The 15,839-nt window shown below is 44.5% G+C and overlaps 1 protein-coding gene across 1 annotated transcript; it reads left to right on the top strand.

Annotated features, from left to right (window-relative positions):
- The first annotated feature begins 953 nt into the window (after positions 1 to 953).
- On the top strand, positions 954 to 15,562 carry Sntn (sentan, cilia apical structure protein). The gene is given in 6 exon segments (XM_027954546.2): positions 954 to 1,082; positions 1,084 to 1,113; positions 1,115 to 1,131; positions 4,283 to 4,317; positions 11,139 to 11,278; positions 15,404 to 15,562. Coding segments are annotated over 6 exon segments (510 nt in total).
- The last annotated feature ends 277 nt before the right edge of the window (positions 15,563 to 15,839 follow it).

The following is a 15,839-nucleotide window of genomic DNA, read 5'->3' as shown; positions in this document are numbered from 1 at the left end:
AAGAGCTGGGACCTAGCTGGAGGAAGAAGTTCAATGGGGGTGTTTTATCCAGCTTTGTCGCTATGGGGACTAAAAGACCTGACCAGACAATTGTAGAGGAGAAAGAGTTTATCTGGGGGCTCACAGTTTCAGAGGTCCCAGTCCACAGACAGCAGGCTCCATCCCTCCGGGCTCGAGGCGAGGCAGGACATCATGGAGGAAGAGTGTGGTGGAGGGAAGCAGCTCACATGGTGATCAGGAAGCAGAGAGAGACTCCACTCTCCAGAGACAAATAGAGACCCCAAAGCCACGCCCCCAATGCCCCCTCCTCCAGCCACACCCACCTGCCTCCAGCCACCACCCAGTTAATCCCATCAGGGGTCCATTCACTGGTTGGGTTAAGGCTCTCACAACCCAGTCATGTTTCCTCTGAACTTCCTGCATTGTCTCAGATGTGAGTTTTTGGGGGACACCTCACATCAAACCATAATGGGTAGGGGGTGCCTGGAGGGATATATCTTCTTCCCAGCCCTTTCCCCTCCCTCTCCCTCTCTCCCTCCCTCCTCCCCCCCCCCCCCCCCCCCGCCCTCTCCCTCCCGAGCTTCTGAGCTGAGTTGGTCTCCTCTGCCACACCCTTCACCCCTCTGCCTCACCTCAAGCCCTGAGGATCGGAGCCAGCTGACCATGGGCTGAATACTCCGAAACAATGAGCCAGTGCCAACCTTTCCTCTTCTGAGTTGTTCTTGCAGGGTATTCTGGTCACAGTGGTGAAAAGCTGACTATCACGCGGGTCACCTCACCACCCTCTCTGAGGTCAAGAGCTGTGTCTGCTCTTGCCATCCTGCCCCTGGCGCCTTGGACAGTGTCTGGCCCCAAACCTTTTTTGAACACATAAATGACTCGGTGTCTTCATATACCGTGACCCTGAGCAAAAGTTCTTCAAGAAGTGCCTGTGTGTAGTTGTCATGGAGTAAATGTCAATAGTAACAGTGGACAAGTGGCTGTTGCTTAGGAAAGGCCAACACACAAGGGACCAGAGGAAAGGTGGCCTTACACACAGTACTCAGAGCTAAGCAATCCACTCGGAAGAGGAGTCCAATCCATTCAGCAACCCCAAGATCCACTTTAGCACCTAAGGAAAATGCCCAAAAGGTCAGTGGCACTTGACTTTCTTTTATTGAATTCATTTACATTTGCAAATATATTTCCAACTAGTTGATGTCCATAGCTTGGTAGCTGAGATACTGAAAGTTTGGTGCCTATGATCCACCCAAATCCAGGTTTAAATTGAATTGGAAAAACAAAGAGAACTTGCAGCTTTGACTACAGACTGAAAAGAGCCTGCAATTTCACAAATATCTTTGTCTTCAGAGAAACATTTGTGAATCAACTGGGGTAATGATCTTAACTGTACAGCATATTCTTCCAATTATCCATGACAGAGAGAAATCGTTTCACACGATTCAAATGTGTAAACTTAGATCAAATAAATGGAATTTTTTAATCCTTCCAGAGTTACTTTAATGAAATATAAGCACATCGAAACTGTTTTTGCATAAATAGTTACATACAGAAACTATTGTTTCATACCTTGCTTTTTCCCCCCTAAGTAATGTATCTTAAGAACTTCTGCATCACTTTAACATTCTCATTCTTTCTGCATGGTATACGACTTGACAGATGCACATATTTTATTTAACTAGTCTCATATTGTTAGACATTTGTTTCCAATCTTGTATCAAAATACCAAAATGAATCATCTTGAATGTGTCATTTTTTTCATGGATGCACATATATCAGTAGGACATGTTTCCCAAAGGAGAATTACTGGGCTAAGGGTCAATGCATTGGTGACTCTGAGAGATGTTGCCAATTTGCCCTCCCTTTGTGTTACACTAGTTTATTCTCCATATATGAATTCAGCTTTCCCACAGGAACCCTGACAGACTGTGTGACCAAACCTTTGGTTTTCTTGTCAATCTGATAGGTGAAAAGTGGTAATTTTAATTTGTTTTTCTTATGAACTATTTTTTTAATGGAAAATATTTTTTATCTTGTGATTCCATCTCCTTAGTACAATATTACAACTTTAGTTCCCAAAACCGTTTGGGGCATCTGAAAATTAAGTGCTCTGTACTGTGCTAGACAAGAGGTAATCTGTTCATCTGCTTTCCAACACTTTGACCAAAATACCTGACAAGAACAACTTATAGGAAGAAAAGCTTATTTGGGGCTCACCGTTTCAGAGGTTCAGTCCATGGTTGGCTGACTCCATTGCTCTGGGGCTGAGGTGAGGCACATGTCATGCTCAGCTCAAGGTAGCCCAGAAATAGAGCAAGATGAGCCGGTGATAAAATATATATCCCCCAAGGCACCCCATCCCCATGACCCACTTCCTCCAGCCACACCCCACCTGCCTATAGTTACCACCCAGAAGTTCATTCAAATTATCAATCCATCAAATGGATTAATCTACCCATGAGGTTATGTCTTTTATAATATAATCATTTCACCACCTGCATGAACACAGAAGCCTTTGGGGTATGCTCCATATCCAAACCATAACAGGAGGGAGGTGTGGGGATAAACTGTAGAGTGCTGGCTTCTCAAGGGCCCCAGACAATTGAAGAGACAGAAAATCAATCACAGCAATAGAAAATAACAGGCCATGTTACAAGTGCAGGCTGTGAAAAGTAAAAGATGGCTTTTTGTTCTTCCCATGAAGGAGGTAACAATAGAGGTTCAGAGGTTTTCTAAAATCAAAAGGAGCTCACCATAACATTAAGGCCCTTGACATCATAGAACCAGGCTTCCAGCATGTACTGATATATAACATCAAATCCCATCAATATGCCGAACTAAAATGCACCAATAAAAAAATGAGGAAATTTTTAAAAATCCAGTTTCCTAATTTTACAAGTGAGAAAAGTGAAGCCCCTTAAAGGTAATGGTGCCTCAACTTCTCAATGTCAAAACCGGACCTTGAACCTGAAAGTCCCTCCAGAGGAAATGTCAAAGCTATGACCAACTTCTGTTGTTCTTGTTGGCTTTCTTGAAAAGTATGCCAGTCATACAGGAATGAGCATCAAACTTTGATCTGCTGTCTTTAAAGGACCAAGATTCATCTCCATCTTCCTACCTCCAACAATCTGGACCCTTTTCCAATCTCCTCTTTGTTCTAGTTGTTGTTTTGTTACCAGGGATTGAACCCAGGGGCGCTTAACCACGGAGCCCCATCCCCAGCCCTTTTTGTATTTTATTTAGAGACAGCATCTCGCTGAGTTGCTTAGAGCCTTGCTAAGTTGCTGAGGCTGGCTTGGAACTCATTCATGATCCTCTTGCCTCAGTCTCCTGAGCCGCTGGGATTGCAGACAGGTGCCACTGGGCCTGCCTTCCGATCCACCTCTGATTAGCAGGTGAAATGATTTCCCAAGTGCAAACCTGACCCTGTACTTCATTGCCCTTGAGATAATAACCACAGACCTCCAAAGCTCAGCCTGCTCTCTGGCCCTGGCTCCTGACTTCATCTTCCACTGCTTTCTCCAGGTTCCAATCACTGTGTTTCCTTCGGTCCTTCCACCAAGCCCCACTTTCTCCCACCTTAACGCTTTAGCACACACTGTTCCTTCTTCATGGAAAACCTCTTGCCCCTTCCTCACCTACTGATCCCTTAGACTCAGGCAAAATGCCACACCCTGCCTGCAGACAAGGCTCTCCCTCTCTGCTCTCCGTGGGTGCTTTTCCATTATTATTCTTTATGGAGTTACTTCTTTAGTATCTGTCTTCTGCAGTGGACTTGAAGCCCCAAAGGAATAGGTCTCTATCATGACCCAATGTATTCCCATGGCCCAGGATTGTTCCTATATGACAGTTCAGATTGGGAGTTCTAGACATGTGGCCTCAAGGAACGGAGCCTGCTGTCTATGGACTGAGGCCTCAGAAACCGTGAGCCCCAAATAAACTTTTCCTCCTCTAAAATTGTTCTTTTCAGGTCTCTGATTCACAGCAAAAAAAAACTGACTAAAGCAGAAGGTGTTTTCTTCTCTTTGGCCCCAGTCACATGGCCACTTAACTCTGAGGAAGATAGGGATGTGTGGCTGGGGTACGGCCACGTTCAAGTACTTCTAGACGACATGCAGGAGAACAAAGGATTCGGCTCGACAGACAGCTGCAGCCCTAGAATGCTCGGTGAATATCTATTGAAAAGCAGAGATTTTCCAATCGTTGTATTGCTTTGCTTCAGATGCTCATATCAATATCTCCAAGTCCCAGAATCATTACTTTTCTTTCATTTTGTTGGCAGCATTTCAATATCCAAGCAACTGGCTTCAATTAAAGGTAAGGTGTGAGGTGACTGATGTGTGGGTTTCCCCTCTACCGTGATGGCGTGCCTAGAGTGAGTTAGAATAGTAGTCCATGCAAGAATACCAGAGATGGAAGGAACCTGTAGACACATCACCGAACATTCATGAAGGTTTTCTGAAAGGTTTGGGAACTGGGGTTCAGTGACAGCAATGATTTTCCCCAAATGAGACCATTAAAGGCAAAAGCTAAGAGTAGACTATGGCTCCCTGATGGATCCCCGTTTTTCCCATGGTATCCAAAAGCTTCCCCACGGGCAGCATCCTCAGGATATTCAGAGGAGGATGCTGAGCATCTGACTTACAAACACTCAGAGGAACTCAGGATGTGACCGACTCTCGGCTACCTGTTCATTGAGTGACAACCGTGTGGCCAACTCCCAAAGTGGAACTATTTGCCCTTGAAATTCAATTGCATAGGTAAGGCATCTTTAGAGTGAACAACATTGCTGTGGATAAATAGCAACAGAAGAGAAAACACTCACAAACTTGGATCATGCTCATCCCGAAATGCGTGGCTGAACATGTTTACAGAGGAAGAAGCACAGCTGGATGTTTCTCCTTTGCAGCTGGTTTTCTTCCTAGATGGCTGGCCACTCTCTCCAGAAGAGAGTGTTGAGATTTTTATTTAAACAAATCTCCCCCTTGATGTAAATACTGTTTACACTATCTAACACAATGGACTCGTGGTTTCTATTTCTAAAGGGTACACAATTCCAGACAGTTTTTTTTTTTTTAATTTGGTACCAGGGATTGAATCCAGGGGTGCTCAACCACTGAGCCACATCCCCAGCCCTTTGGGAATTTTTTTGTTAATTTTGTTTAGAGACAGGGTCTCACTAAGTTGCTTAGGACCTCCTTAAAGTTACTGAGGTTAGCTTTGAACTTGCGATCCTCCTGCCTCAGCCTCCCGAGCTGCTGAATCACAGGTGTGTGCCACCGCATCTATCCTCCAGGCTCTTTTGAGAATTATTCCAGCAGATTTTTAAAGACAACTTTTCCCCCTGGAAGGTTGAAGGGGGATTATAACTATTTAAACCCCACTAACCTCTCCCCTGTCCCCTACCCCCCCACACACACACACACCATTCCTAGCCCCAGACTCCTTAAACAAACCACATGTAATCTCATGCCTTAACAAACCACAGGGTAAACACGACTCAGCTTCCTAGAATGTGTTTTTATTCAACAGTACGTCATTTTAACTGTTATTCACTGAAATCAAACGTGCACAGATCATGGAATTGAGCGCTCATTCTCTTGGTTTATGCCCTGACCTGCCTGAGCAGTTGGGGTGCAGGGTGAGTACCTATATACCTCTAACGCCCAGGGCAGATTTGGAGTGAAAAGTTTGGGAAGCACCAGAGTCGTAGGGAAACTTTTGGCCTCCAGAGTAGAGCATAAAGGCGTTCCTAGCTGTCCATTCTGCCATAGGCTACCTCCATGAGCTTTGGCAAATGGCTTCTCTGCTATAGATCTTCCATTTACTCACTTGCAAAAGTAACTGACATTAGGAAAAGTTCTCAACTGAGGTGATTCGACAGCTTGTCACGTCAGGAGTGGTGCTTCTCTGACACTAAAGTGTTAGGATCTGACTCAGGCACGATGTTTAGTGTCCTGTGTTCCAGCTCAGGGGAGGAGGGAGAGGCAGAGGATCGTTCTGACGTTCAAGTCAGCTCAGCTTAACACATGTACACAACACCCAGGGCCTGGGCACAGATGCAGAGATAATACAGATGTGGCCACTGCCCTCAGGGACCACACAGTCTAGGGCTGCGTTGTTCAGTATGGTAGCCACAAGCCACATGGAGCTGCTGAGCACTGGAAAGGGGATTACTTTGAATTCAGTTGTGGATTTAAGAGAATTGGTAGGAAAAAAAATTGTAGGAAAAAACTTATAAAATCTCTCAATGTATTATATTGATGACCTGTTGAATTTATGATATTTCACATATCAATCAAAATAAAATACATTGTTAGCCAGTTGCAGAGACATGTGCATACAATCCCAGAAGCTTGGGAGGCTGAGGTAGGAGGATCCTAAGTTTGAGGTCAGCCTCTGCAACTTAGCAAAACCCTAAGCAACTTAGCCAGATCCTGTCTCAAAATAAAAAATGAAAAGAGCTGGGATGTGGCTCAGTTGTTAAGCACCCCTGAGTTCAATCCCTGGTACCCAAAAATATGTAGATAAATAGTAAAAGTATTTTATTTGATTCTTTTTAGTTTTTTTAATGTAGCTAACAGAAAACTTAAAATATGATTATGACTCACATTATATATCTTTTGGGCAGCATAGATACAGAGGACAATTAAAACAGGTAAACACTCCACATCTTATACAACCTCAAGAACAGAATCCTAATTAGAATAAATTATACTCCATGTATGTATGTTAAAATATACTCTACTGTCCTTAATATCTAAAAAGAGCAAATAAAAACATTTTTAAAAGAAAATAGACTGACAAACAGCATTAGGGTTATAGGGAAGTTATGTTTAGGGGCCTATAGAAGCATAAAGAAGGGATATGTCACCCTATTTGGGGATTTGGTAAAGAGCCCTGCTACTCTCTCCCCCACCAGGACCCCCCCAAAAATAAAGAAACCCTAGAGGCAGAGTACACTGGGGTGAGGAACCAGATTAGCTGTGTGACTCTGGGTAATCTACTTAATCTCTCTGTACCTCCATTTTCTCATTTATAAAGTGTAGATGATACCAGGACCCTACCCTATAGGACTCACATAAGAATCCATCAGTGGAATGACAGACATCCATCCCAGAGAGCAATGACTGGTGTGGAGAGTCTGGGCTCCAAAATCATTCATTACTATTGTCCACCAGAACATGAGCTCCCCAAAGTCAGGGATTACTCAAATGCTGTTCATTGTTCTACACCCAGAACTAGCACAGGGCTCAGCAGCAAATACTCACTGATACATACTTGTGGGAGGTTTAGGGTATTCAGAGAACCACACACAGTCCAATTAGTATCAAAGTAAAAAACATGCATGAGGAAAATAGCAGAAGAGGTCACGTGAAGTAACCCAGCCGAGCAGCCTCCCTGCTGTCCCCAATCCAGAATCAAGGCAGCCAACGAAAGATACCAGCAGAGCTGGGCACCCTCAGAGGACTCCTCTAATCCCAGCAGCTTGGGAGGCTGAGGCAGGAGGATCACAAGTTCAAAGTCAGCCTCAGTCACTTAATGAGGCCCTAAGCAACTCAGTGAGACCCTGTCTCTAAATAAATTACTGCCGCAGTCCGGCTGCAGCAAAATAACCAGGGGGTGATGAGCAACTTATGTAGATTGATACAGCAGGAGTGGGAGCCATTTATTGTAGGACAGGAGGGGTATTTATACATTCCACACAGCTTATCTTAATTAACATAAACTAGATACAGCAGTCAACCAATAAGGAATCTCCACACTTAATGGCTTGCTGGGGCCACCTCACAAACCACTCCCCCTGGCAAAATACCAGGCGCCATCCTGACTTGTTCACAGACTCTAACAAATTACAAAATCAGGTTGGGGATGTGGCTCAGTGGTCGAGTGCCCGAGTTCAATTTCCGGTATCCTCCCCGCCACAAAAAAAAAAAAAAAACAGACGCCAGCAGAGAAATTGCAATCCCTTATGCTTCTAATTGCACTTGGACCTTTGCAATATGCCTTCACACAACCAGTTCACAAGTCTACACATCAGAGAGAGAATAAGTCTGGAGGCAACCTGCTGGGTTTATTAAAGAACCCTAAAAACAGGAAACTAAAACGCTTTGCAAAATATCATCAGGGTGAGTAGGACAGCCAGGGCTCTTGGTTATTTTTTATTTTAAATATTTCCTACTTCTGTTTTTACCATGAACATATGCTAGTTTATGGGGTGGGGGGGAATGCATGCTGTCTTCCCAAAGAAATGTAGAAAAAGGATGAGTTGGCAAGTCCAGACGGAGTCCCCATGCTGAGTGCAGCTACACTTGAACTTGACCGGAGGGTTGGAAAAACAGTGCCTTCCATAACCACTGGACTTGCAAACAGATGTTCTAAAGTGGCTGATGTTTCCATGAGCCTAGAAGCCAGAAAGACCTTCAAGAGCTGTGTTTATCACTTCTCAGCAATGTGAACTCAAGATGCTTAAGATCAACCTCCCATTTCCAGGTTTCTAATATGTGAAATCGAGGCACAAATACTACCCACCTCTGTGGGGTTTTTTGAAGCATTAAATAAGATTATGTTTAAAGGCCCCCAACATGTAGTAAACAAGGAAGGTCCCTATCATGCTTTGCAAACTCAACTCTCAGCATGAAGATCCACTGCTTTGGGGCCGGGGGCATTGCTCAGTGGTAGAGCACCTGCCTAGCATGTGAGAGGCCCTGAGCAAACCCCAGACCACCAAAATGAAAAAAGAAGAAAAGAAAATCCCACTGCCAGTGACTACTGCCTCCAAGAAAATCCTCAGACCCAGGAGAGCATCCCATCCTAAAGCCTGGCAGAGTTATCCTGGATTATTAATTTGTAAATCAATTGGTCCAAACTACAGAATAAGTATTTACCTCCTAAAGAATTCGTATGTTTCCTCCATTCTTCAGTTTCTTTTTTTTTTTTTTTTTTTTTTTTTTGGTACTGAGGATTGAACCCAGGGACACTTAACCACTGAGCCACATCCCCAACCCTTTGTTATATTTTATTTTAAGACAGGGCCTCCCCAAGTTGCTGTGGCTGGCCTTGAACTTGAAATCCTCCTGCTTCAGCCTCCCAAGCCACTGGGATTACAGAACTGCACCACCCCACCCGGTTTCCTTCACCTTTCATTGAAATTTTATGTGCTTAAAACTCTTCCCTGCTTCTCTTCCCACTTTAAAGAAAACCTTGATTGCTTCGCGCAGCCTCTAGGCTCTGCCCAATCTAGCCCTCGCCTACCTGTCTCAGGCAAACACCGTTCCCGCTGTTAGACTCCAGAAACAACCGTCTTCCCTCAGCTCTTGCACAACAGACCTTCTGACACAAGCCTTCACCTGTGCAGCTCCCTAAGTCGAAACACTCAACAAAGCCCCGACCCCATCTTGACCCCCACACACCTTTGACATGGCGGCTCCTTCTCATTCTATAAGTTTCCCTATTAATCTACTCATATGGGCTTTCTAGATCATCTATCTATCTCAGTAGTTTTCTTCCCAGACCCAAGTTATAATTGTGTTTCTGTCTCTTGATTTCGTTAGTCTCATACATCACAAGTTGCAAATATATATATATACATGCTAGATACATATATGGAAACATAAGTAATGAACAGATACATATGAACAGACATACATATCCTTTTGATCTTTATTGATTTGACCACTATGATCATAAGACATACGGGAACAGAGACCACATCTGCTTTGAGACCTCACGTGCTGAGTACTTGACCGGAGGACCAAGCACACAGCGATGTAACAGAAGCCACGTTATTCCCATGACACATCATTCTTTGAACCTCTGCTTGTGGCACATGAACTTTGCTGAAAGCTATGAGACTCTGTGTTTCTTTACCTTTTTCTGATTCATTCAGTAGCATTTATTAGCAGATACTTGTGCTATTCACTAGGGATACGGGATAGGACCCTTGGCCCTGCGGAGATTTGCTTTCTATTTGTAGAGGTTAAACATTAACCGCTATAAAGTGTTCTGTGCAGATTCTATAGGAGTGGATACAAAGGTGACTTTAAAAGCTCAGAGTCTGGAGCTGTTTTGATGGTACTTGGTGCATTTTCCCGTGTTCACTTTGCTACCCACTAGGAAGGAATAAATTAGCGCTGCCCCTGTCAAGGAGGTCAAGCCACACCAACCAGCTGGGAGATCACCTTGACTGGGGGCAAGACCTCTGATCCTCCTTTATATCAGAGAACTTGTCCTGGAAGTCCTTCTCCTTTATTGTATTTAAAGGGATGCTGTGCCTGACACAGAATAGAAATTCCACAAGAATGGGATTCTGTTTTATTAAGGGAGATATCCTTAACCTCAAAGGCTGAGCCTGTTATGGTGTGGATGTGAGGTGTCCCCCAAGAGCTCACGTGTGAGACGGTGCAAGAAGGTTCAGAGGAGACTTGACTGGGCTGTGAGAGCCTTAACCCAACCAGTGAATGGGCCCCTGATGGGATTAACTGGGTGGTGGCTGGAAGCAGGTGGGTGTGGCTGGAGGAGGGGGCATTGGAGGCGTGGCTTTGGGGTCTCTCTTTGTCTCTGGAGAGTGGAGTCTCTCTCTGCTTCCTGATCACCATGTGAGCTGCTTCCCTCCACCACACTCTTCCTCCATGATGTCCTGCCTCCCCTCAAGCCCCGAGGAATGGAGCCTGAGACCTCTGAAATCCTGAGCCCCCGAATCAACTTTTCCTCCTCTACAATTGTTCTGCTCAGGTCTCTCATTCACAGCAGCGAGAAAGCTGTCTAAAACAGAGCCCAACACATAGTAGGTGTTCCATAAATGTATGTTAAGTAACTGAATGAAATTACAACTCAGAAAGACCAAGGCGTAGAGGTGAGGTGTTTTTCCAAGGTTACCGAGAAAGCAGGTGTTAAGTATCATACTAATTCTACCAATTCTAAATGCTACTAAGGGAAATTTTGTTCTGCACTGTTTAAGGATCAGGAACCTCTGTATCCAGCTCCCAGCTGGGGGCAAAGGACCAGGGACTGTGTCTTTGATGTACACCTCCCAAATCTGTTGCCCAGAGTTTCCTTGGAAGATACAAATAGCCCCCTGTTTGGGGAAAGGTCATTTCCAAGATAGCCGACCTCAATGCACATGTCTTTCCTCACAGCTTTAAAGAAGGGTTCAGATCTGGAAAAAGCCATTGCTACTGCCGCTTTGATTTTCCGAAACTCTTCTGACCCTGATGGCAAACTTGGAAAAGCTACTGCCAAAAATCTGCTGCAAACTCAATTTAGGAATTTCACAGAGGTAAGAGAATTTTCCTGCATGAAAAATTGGGGCCACATCTTAACAGCTGGCCCCAAGAGCCACCAACTCCCAGCTCGAGGCCCCGTCAAGTTGTTGCAATCAGCAGATGTTTATTGAGCACCTACTGCATGCCAGGCATTGAGCAGGGCACAGAAGTTCAGGCAATAAACAAGGAAATGATCCAGCAGAGTAAAGAAATACACTGAAACCGTCTTTAGGAATGTTCACAAGACATGTAGGAGTAGAGCAGGGAGTGAGAGTAAAACTGTTGGGGCAAGAGGTCAGAGGCAGGTTCCTGGAACACCGAGGTATAGCTAAGGTCTGAAGAGCGATCAGGAGTTAGCCAGGCAAGGAGTGGGAAGGCTGGCTTTCCAAGCAGAGGGGATGCACATGCAAAGTCCCCGGGGCAGATCAGGAACCTGGAAGGTGAGTGAGCAATTGGTAAGGAGGGGGTGGGAAGTAGGAAGTGGTGGATGATAAGACCAGAGAGGTCAGGAGAAGCCAAATTTAACTCATCTCAACAGCCTAAGGGCTGGAGGAAACTGGAAATGGTTTTCCAAGTTTAAGAAATCACAGGAGCTGGGGGGGGGGCAGTTGAGGGAGGGGACATCTGGAAGACAGAATGAATGGGATCTGAAAGTTGATTGGCTGTGACAGCCCATGAGTGACAGCCAAGTTTCTGAGTTAGAGAAGAAGTCAATGCCGGATCTGTTCCCAGGCAAGAGAAAGATGCAGAATACGCAGAATTGAGGTGGGAGGGGTTAGCTATCTGGAAGGAAGTAAAGGAAGTCGTTCCCTTAGAATATGTCAATTTTCAGACATCCATGAAAGTTTCAAGTGAGAAAACCATAGGATGCATGCATGAGTTGAGAGGGCAGAATAGAGAGCTGTGTTTGAAATGCAGAAGTGAGAGTTGGGCCAGGCCTGGAGGGGCACACCTGTAATCCCAGTGGCTCAGGAGGCTGAGGCAGGAGGATTGTGAGTTAGAGGCCAGCCTCAGCAATTTAGTGAGACCTTGTCTCAAAAAAAAAGTCGGGGGGTGGGGGGGGGTTGGAGATGTGGCTTAGTGGTTAAGCACCCTTTGGTTGAATCCCCTCCCCTCCAAAAAAGAATTGGCAGTATATAAACAGTGACAGATCTAAAGGGAGTAACCTACACCACTGAGGGGCATATGCCTCACACTTGGGCCATTTGAATGCCATCTTATTTCCACATCCGTCTACAGCCTGTATCTTCAAATACTTTGAACTTTTCCTTTACATTTTCTCTATGTCTACATACGTTCATTTTATAAGACTACTTTATCATATTCAAAAAACGTGAATTCAGTGGGCAAAAATGGAAGAGAGTTAAAAATCTAGATGACTATGAACTCTTACTTAACCTTTAATCGTGTATCATCTGAAACTGCGTCACCTTCTACCATGAGTACGTGTTCATACTTTGGGTAAGACTGGCCTAGGGAAAATGTGTAAGAATAAAAGATTTGTGTGCTTAAACCACCAATGTTTATTGGTAAGTAGAAAAAAAATAGAGGATGTTTCTAAGTTTCTATAGGTGCTCTGATACACTATAAAGATAACTAGTCTCTTTATGTGCAATGCACATGTATGTACATGTACATATACCCATATGCATATATTGTTTTAGTGCACTAAGTCATATAAGTTGTTACCCACTGGGAGAAGCCAGTTCTAGGGTACTGATTCCTATGAGCCTATGATTATTCCAAAAGAGAGAGAGAGAGAGAGAGAGAGTGTGTGTGTGTGTGTGTGTGTGTCTGTGTAGTGTAGTGTAGTACACATAAAAATGACAGGAATGTTAATAAGGGTTAGCTATAGTTGGGTAATGGGGTAAGGGTTATATTTATATTCATTCTTTTAAAAACATTTTTCAACCTGGGCACAAAGGTGCATACCTGTAATTCCAGCTACTTGGGAGACTGAGGCAGGAGGATCTCAGGTTGGAGGCCAGCCTCAACAATTCTGTGAGACCCCCATCTAAAAATGAAAAAATAAAAAGGGCTGGAGATGTAGCTCTCTGGTAAAGCAACCTTGGGTTCAATCTGCAGCACAAAACAATAAATAAATAAATAAATATAAAAACATTTTTCCCTTAAATGTTCTATATTATAGATGCATTGTTTTTAAGGAAATGTTATTTTTAGGCAGAAATATTAGGCAGAATTTGACAAGAGATTGAAAAGTTTGGGGGGACTCTTTAAAGAAGAGAGGTGTGAATAAATCATGTAATATTCACTCTATCTTTAGCTAAAATAAATGGCATATCTCAGAGAGAAAAAAGGCTTCCTAGCTGGTGTCTTGGAAAGGCTTCAGAGGGCTTTTAATAAGCATGAAAATGAAGACTTAGCGGATCATCACCTTGATGTCACTGATGATCCCTCTGAGAATATCAAAGGAAAAAATTAAAGGCAGTCATTAGGAAAGACCTTCCGCCTCCTGACCCTTGGTGCAGACTAAACCCAAGACTCAGCCCATGCCTACAGTGGACATGCCTAGGCTTAAGTGTATGCTGTCCTCTGCTTGAGATGAGAGGTACCAGAGAGCAGGGCCATAGTTCAGGGGACTCCAGAGGACGGTACATCCCAGGCAGTCTCAGGCTGAACGGTGACAGTTCAATTTTATAGAGATGTCAGAATGCCACCTTGACCCAACAGCCCAGTTCTGTGAGATTCCCTAAACCAGTGTGTTATGGTTGGATGGGAGGTGTCCCCCAAAACTCACTTATGTAACAGTGCAAGAAGGTCCAGAGGAGACATGACTGGGTTGTGAGAGCCTTAACCCAACCAGTGAATGAACCCCTGATGGGATTAACTGGGTGGGGGCTGGAGGCAGGTGGGTGTGGCTGGAGGAGGGGGCATTGGGGGCGTGGCTTTGGGGGTCTCTATTTGTCTCTGGAGAGTGGAGTCTCTCTCTGCTTCCTGATCACCATGTGAGCTGCTTCCCTCCACCACACTCTTCCTCCATGATGTCCTGCCTCCCCTCGAGCCCCGAAGAATGGAGCCTGCTGTCTAGGGACTGAGACCTTGGAAACCGGGAGCCCCTAGATAAACTTCTCCTCCTCTGCAGTTGTGCTGGTCGGGTCTTTTAGTCAGAGCAGGGAAAAAGCTGATAAAGCAGGGTCCCAGCCTGCAGAGGAAGCACCCCATCATTCCCGAAGCGGTCCCTCCTCCTGGGAGGGTTTTGAGCAGCCAGTACACGGTCTGAAGTCAATGGGAACAGTTGGGTGGAAGAACCAAAGGACTTTTATGTTTTATTGATCCAGGGGGTTTGACACTGAGAAGCCTCTCCACTCACATGCTACTCAGATAGTTTCCTTGGGTCTGTTTATGAGGACCACAAACTTGGATCTGATTTATGATCAAACTAAATGCCGAACAAGCTTCCCCAGTACCTGCTTTCTTTCGGCATGGTTTTTCCTGTATTGCAGGATGGTCTTACAGTTCAGGTGAAGACATAATGGATGCCTCCCATAAAAAAAAAAAAAAGGATATAATTTGAAAATCTGAAAATGCAACAATATCTGTGTTCAAGAAAAGGGCAGGACAGCGCAGCAGGTTTTAGAGCCAGAGCTCTAGGATCAGACAGCCAAGTGCACACATCTTAGCTCCATACCCAAAGCTGCTTAGCTTGAGGCAAAGTTGCTTCGATATCACTAAGTTCTGATACAGCATCAGAAGAGGGCACAATAATAGTACATATTCAGAAAGGTCACTGCAGGGATCAAATGAGATAACCCACAAACTGATTGTTTGGAGGAGTGGGTACTAGGGATTGAACTCAGGAGCACTCAATCACTGAGCCACATCCTCAGCCCTATTTTGTGTTTTGTTTAGAGACAGGGTCTCACTGAGTGGCTTAGGGCCTCTCCATTGCTGAGGCTGGCTTTGAACTCGCAATCCTCCTGCCTCAGCCTCCCAAACTGCTGGGATAACAGGCATACGCCACCATGCCCAGCCCAAGAAGAGATTTCATGCCATTCTTTGGTAATACGGGTGACAACCTGCATGTTATCTGTTGAAAACATTTATCTGTGCTTATTATCTGTAAACCCAAGGTTTTCACAATGAATGAAATTTTTCCTCCTTCCTTTTTCTTCTCGCAGGGACAAGAAACCAAGTCAAACTACCAAGACATCCTTTCTGAGCTGGAGGAGCACACAGAAAATAAACTTGATTTCGAGGACTTCATGATCTTGCTCCTGAGCGTCACTGTCATGTCAGATCTACTACAAGATATTTGGAGTGCAAAAAATGACAAGTGACAGTTTCAAATATGAGGGTAGATAAAATAACGTCTGAGCACGGTGTCCAATGATCAAAGATTTTTTTCCCTTCTTTTTGTAATTGGTTGAATATACTGATCCTGAATCTCAGATGGTTCTAATTATTGATATTCAGACTTGTATAACTCGTCAGAGATGTTTGGATCATCCTTTACTCGTGTGCCGTGCTTTACAACATGATACATGAATATCCAACTGCTTTTGCTAAGTCCACAGTGACATAGAGCATTTTTCTCATAGACACTGAGTCTTTCAT

This window comes from Marmota flaviventris, chromosome 1, assembly GCF_047511675.1.
Source record: "Marmota flaviventris isolate mMarFla1 chromosome 1, mMarFla1.hap1, whole genome shotgun sequence".
Taxonomy (NCBI): domain Eukaryota; kingdom Metazoa; phylum Chordata; class Mammalia; order Rodentia; family Sciuridae; genus Marmota; species Marmota flaviventris.
The sequence above is the reverse complement of the archived record's forward strand: the minus strand, read 5'-3'. Positions and strand labels throughout refer to the sequence as shown.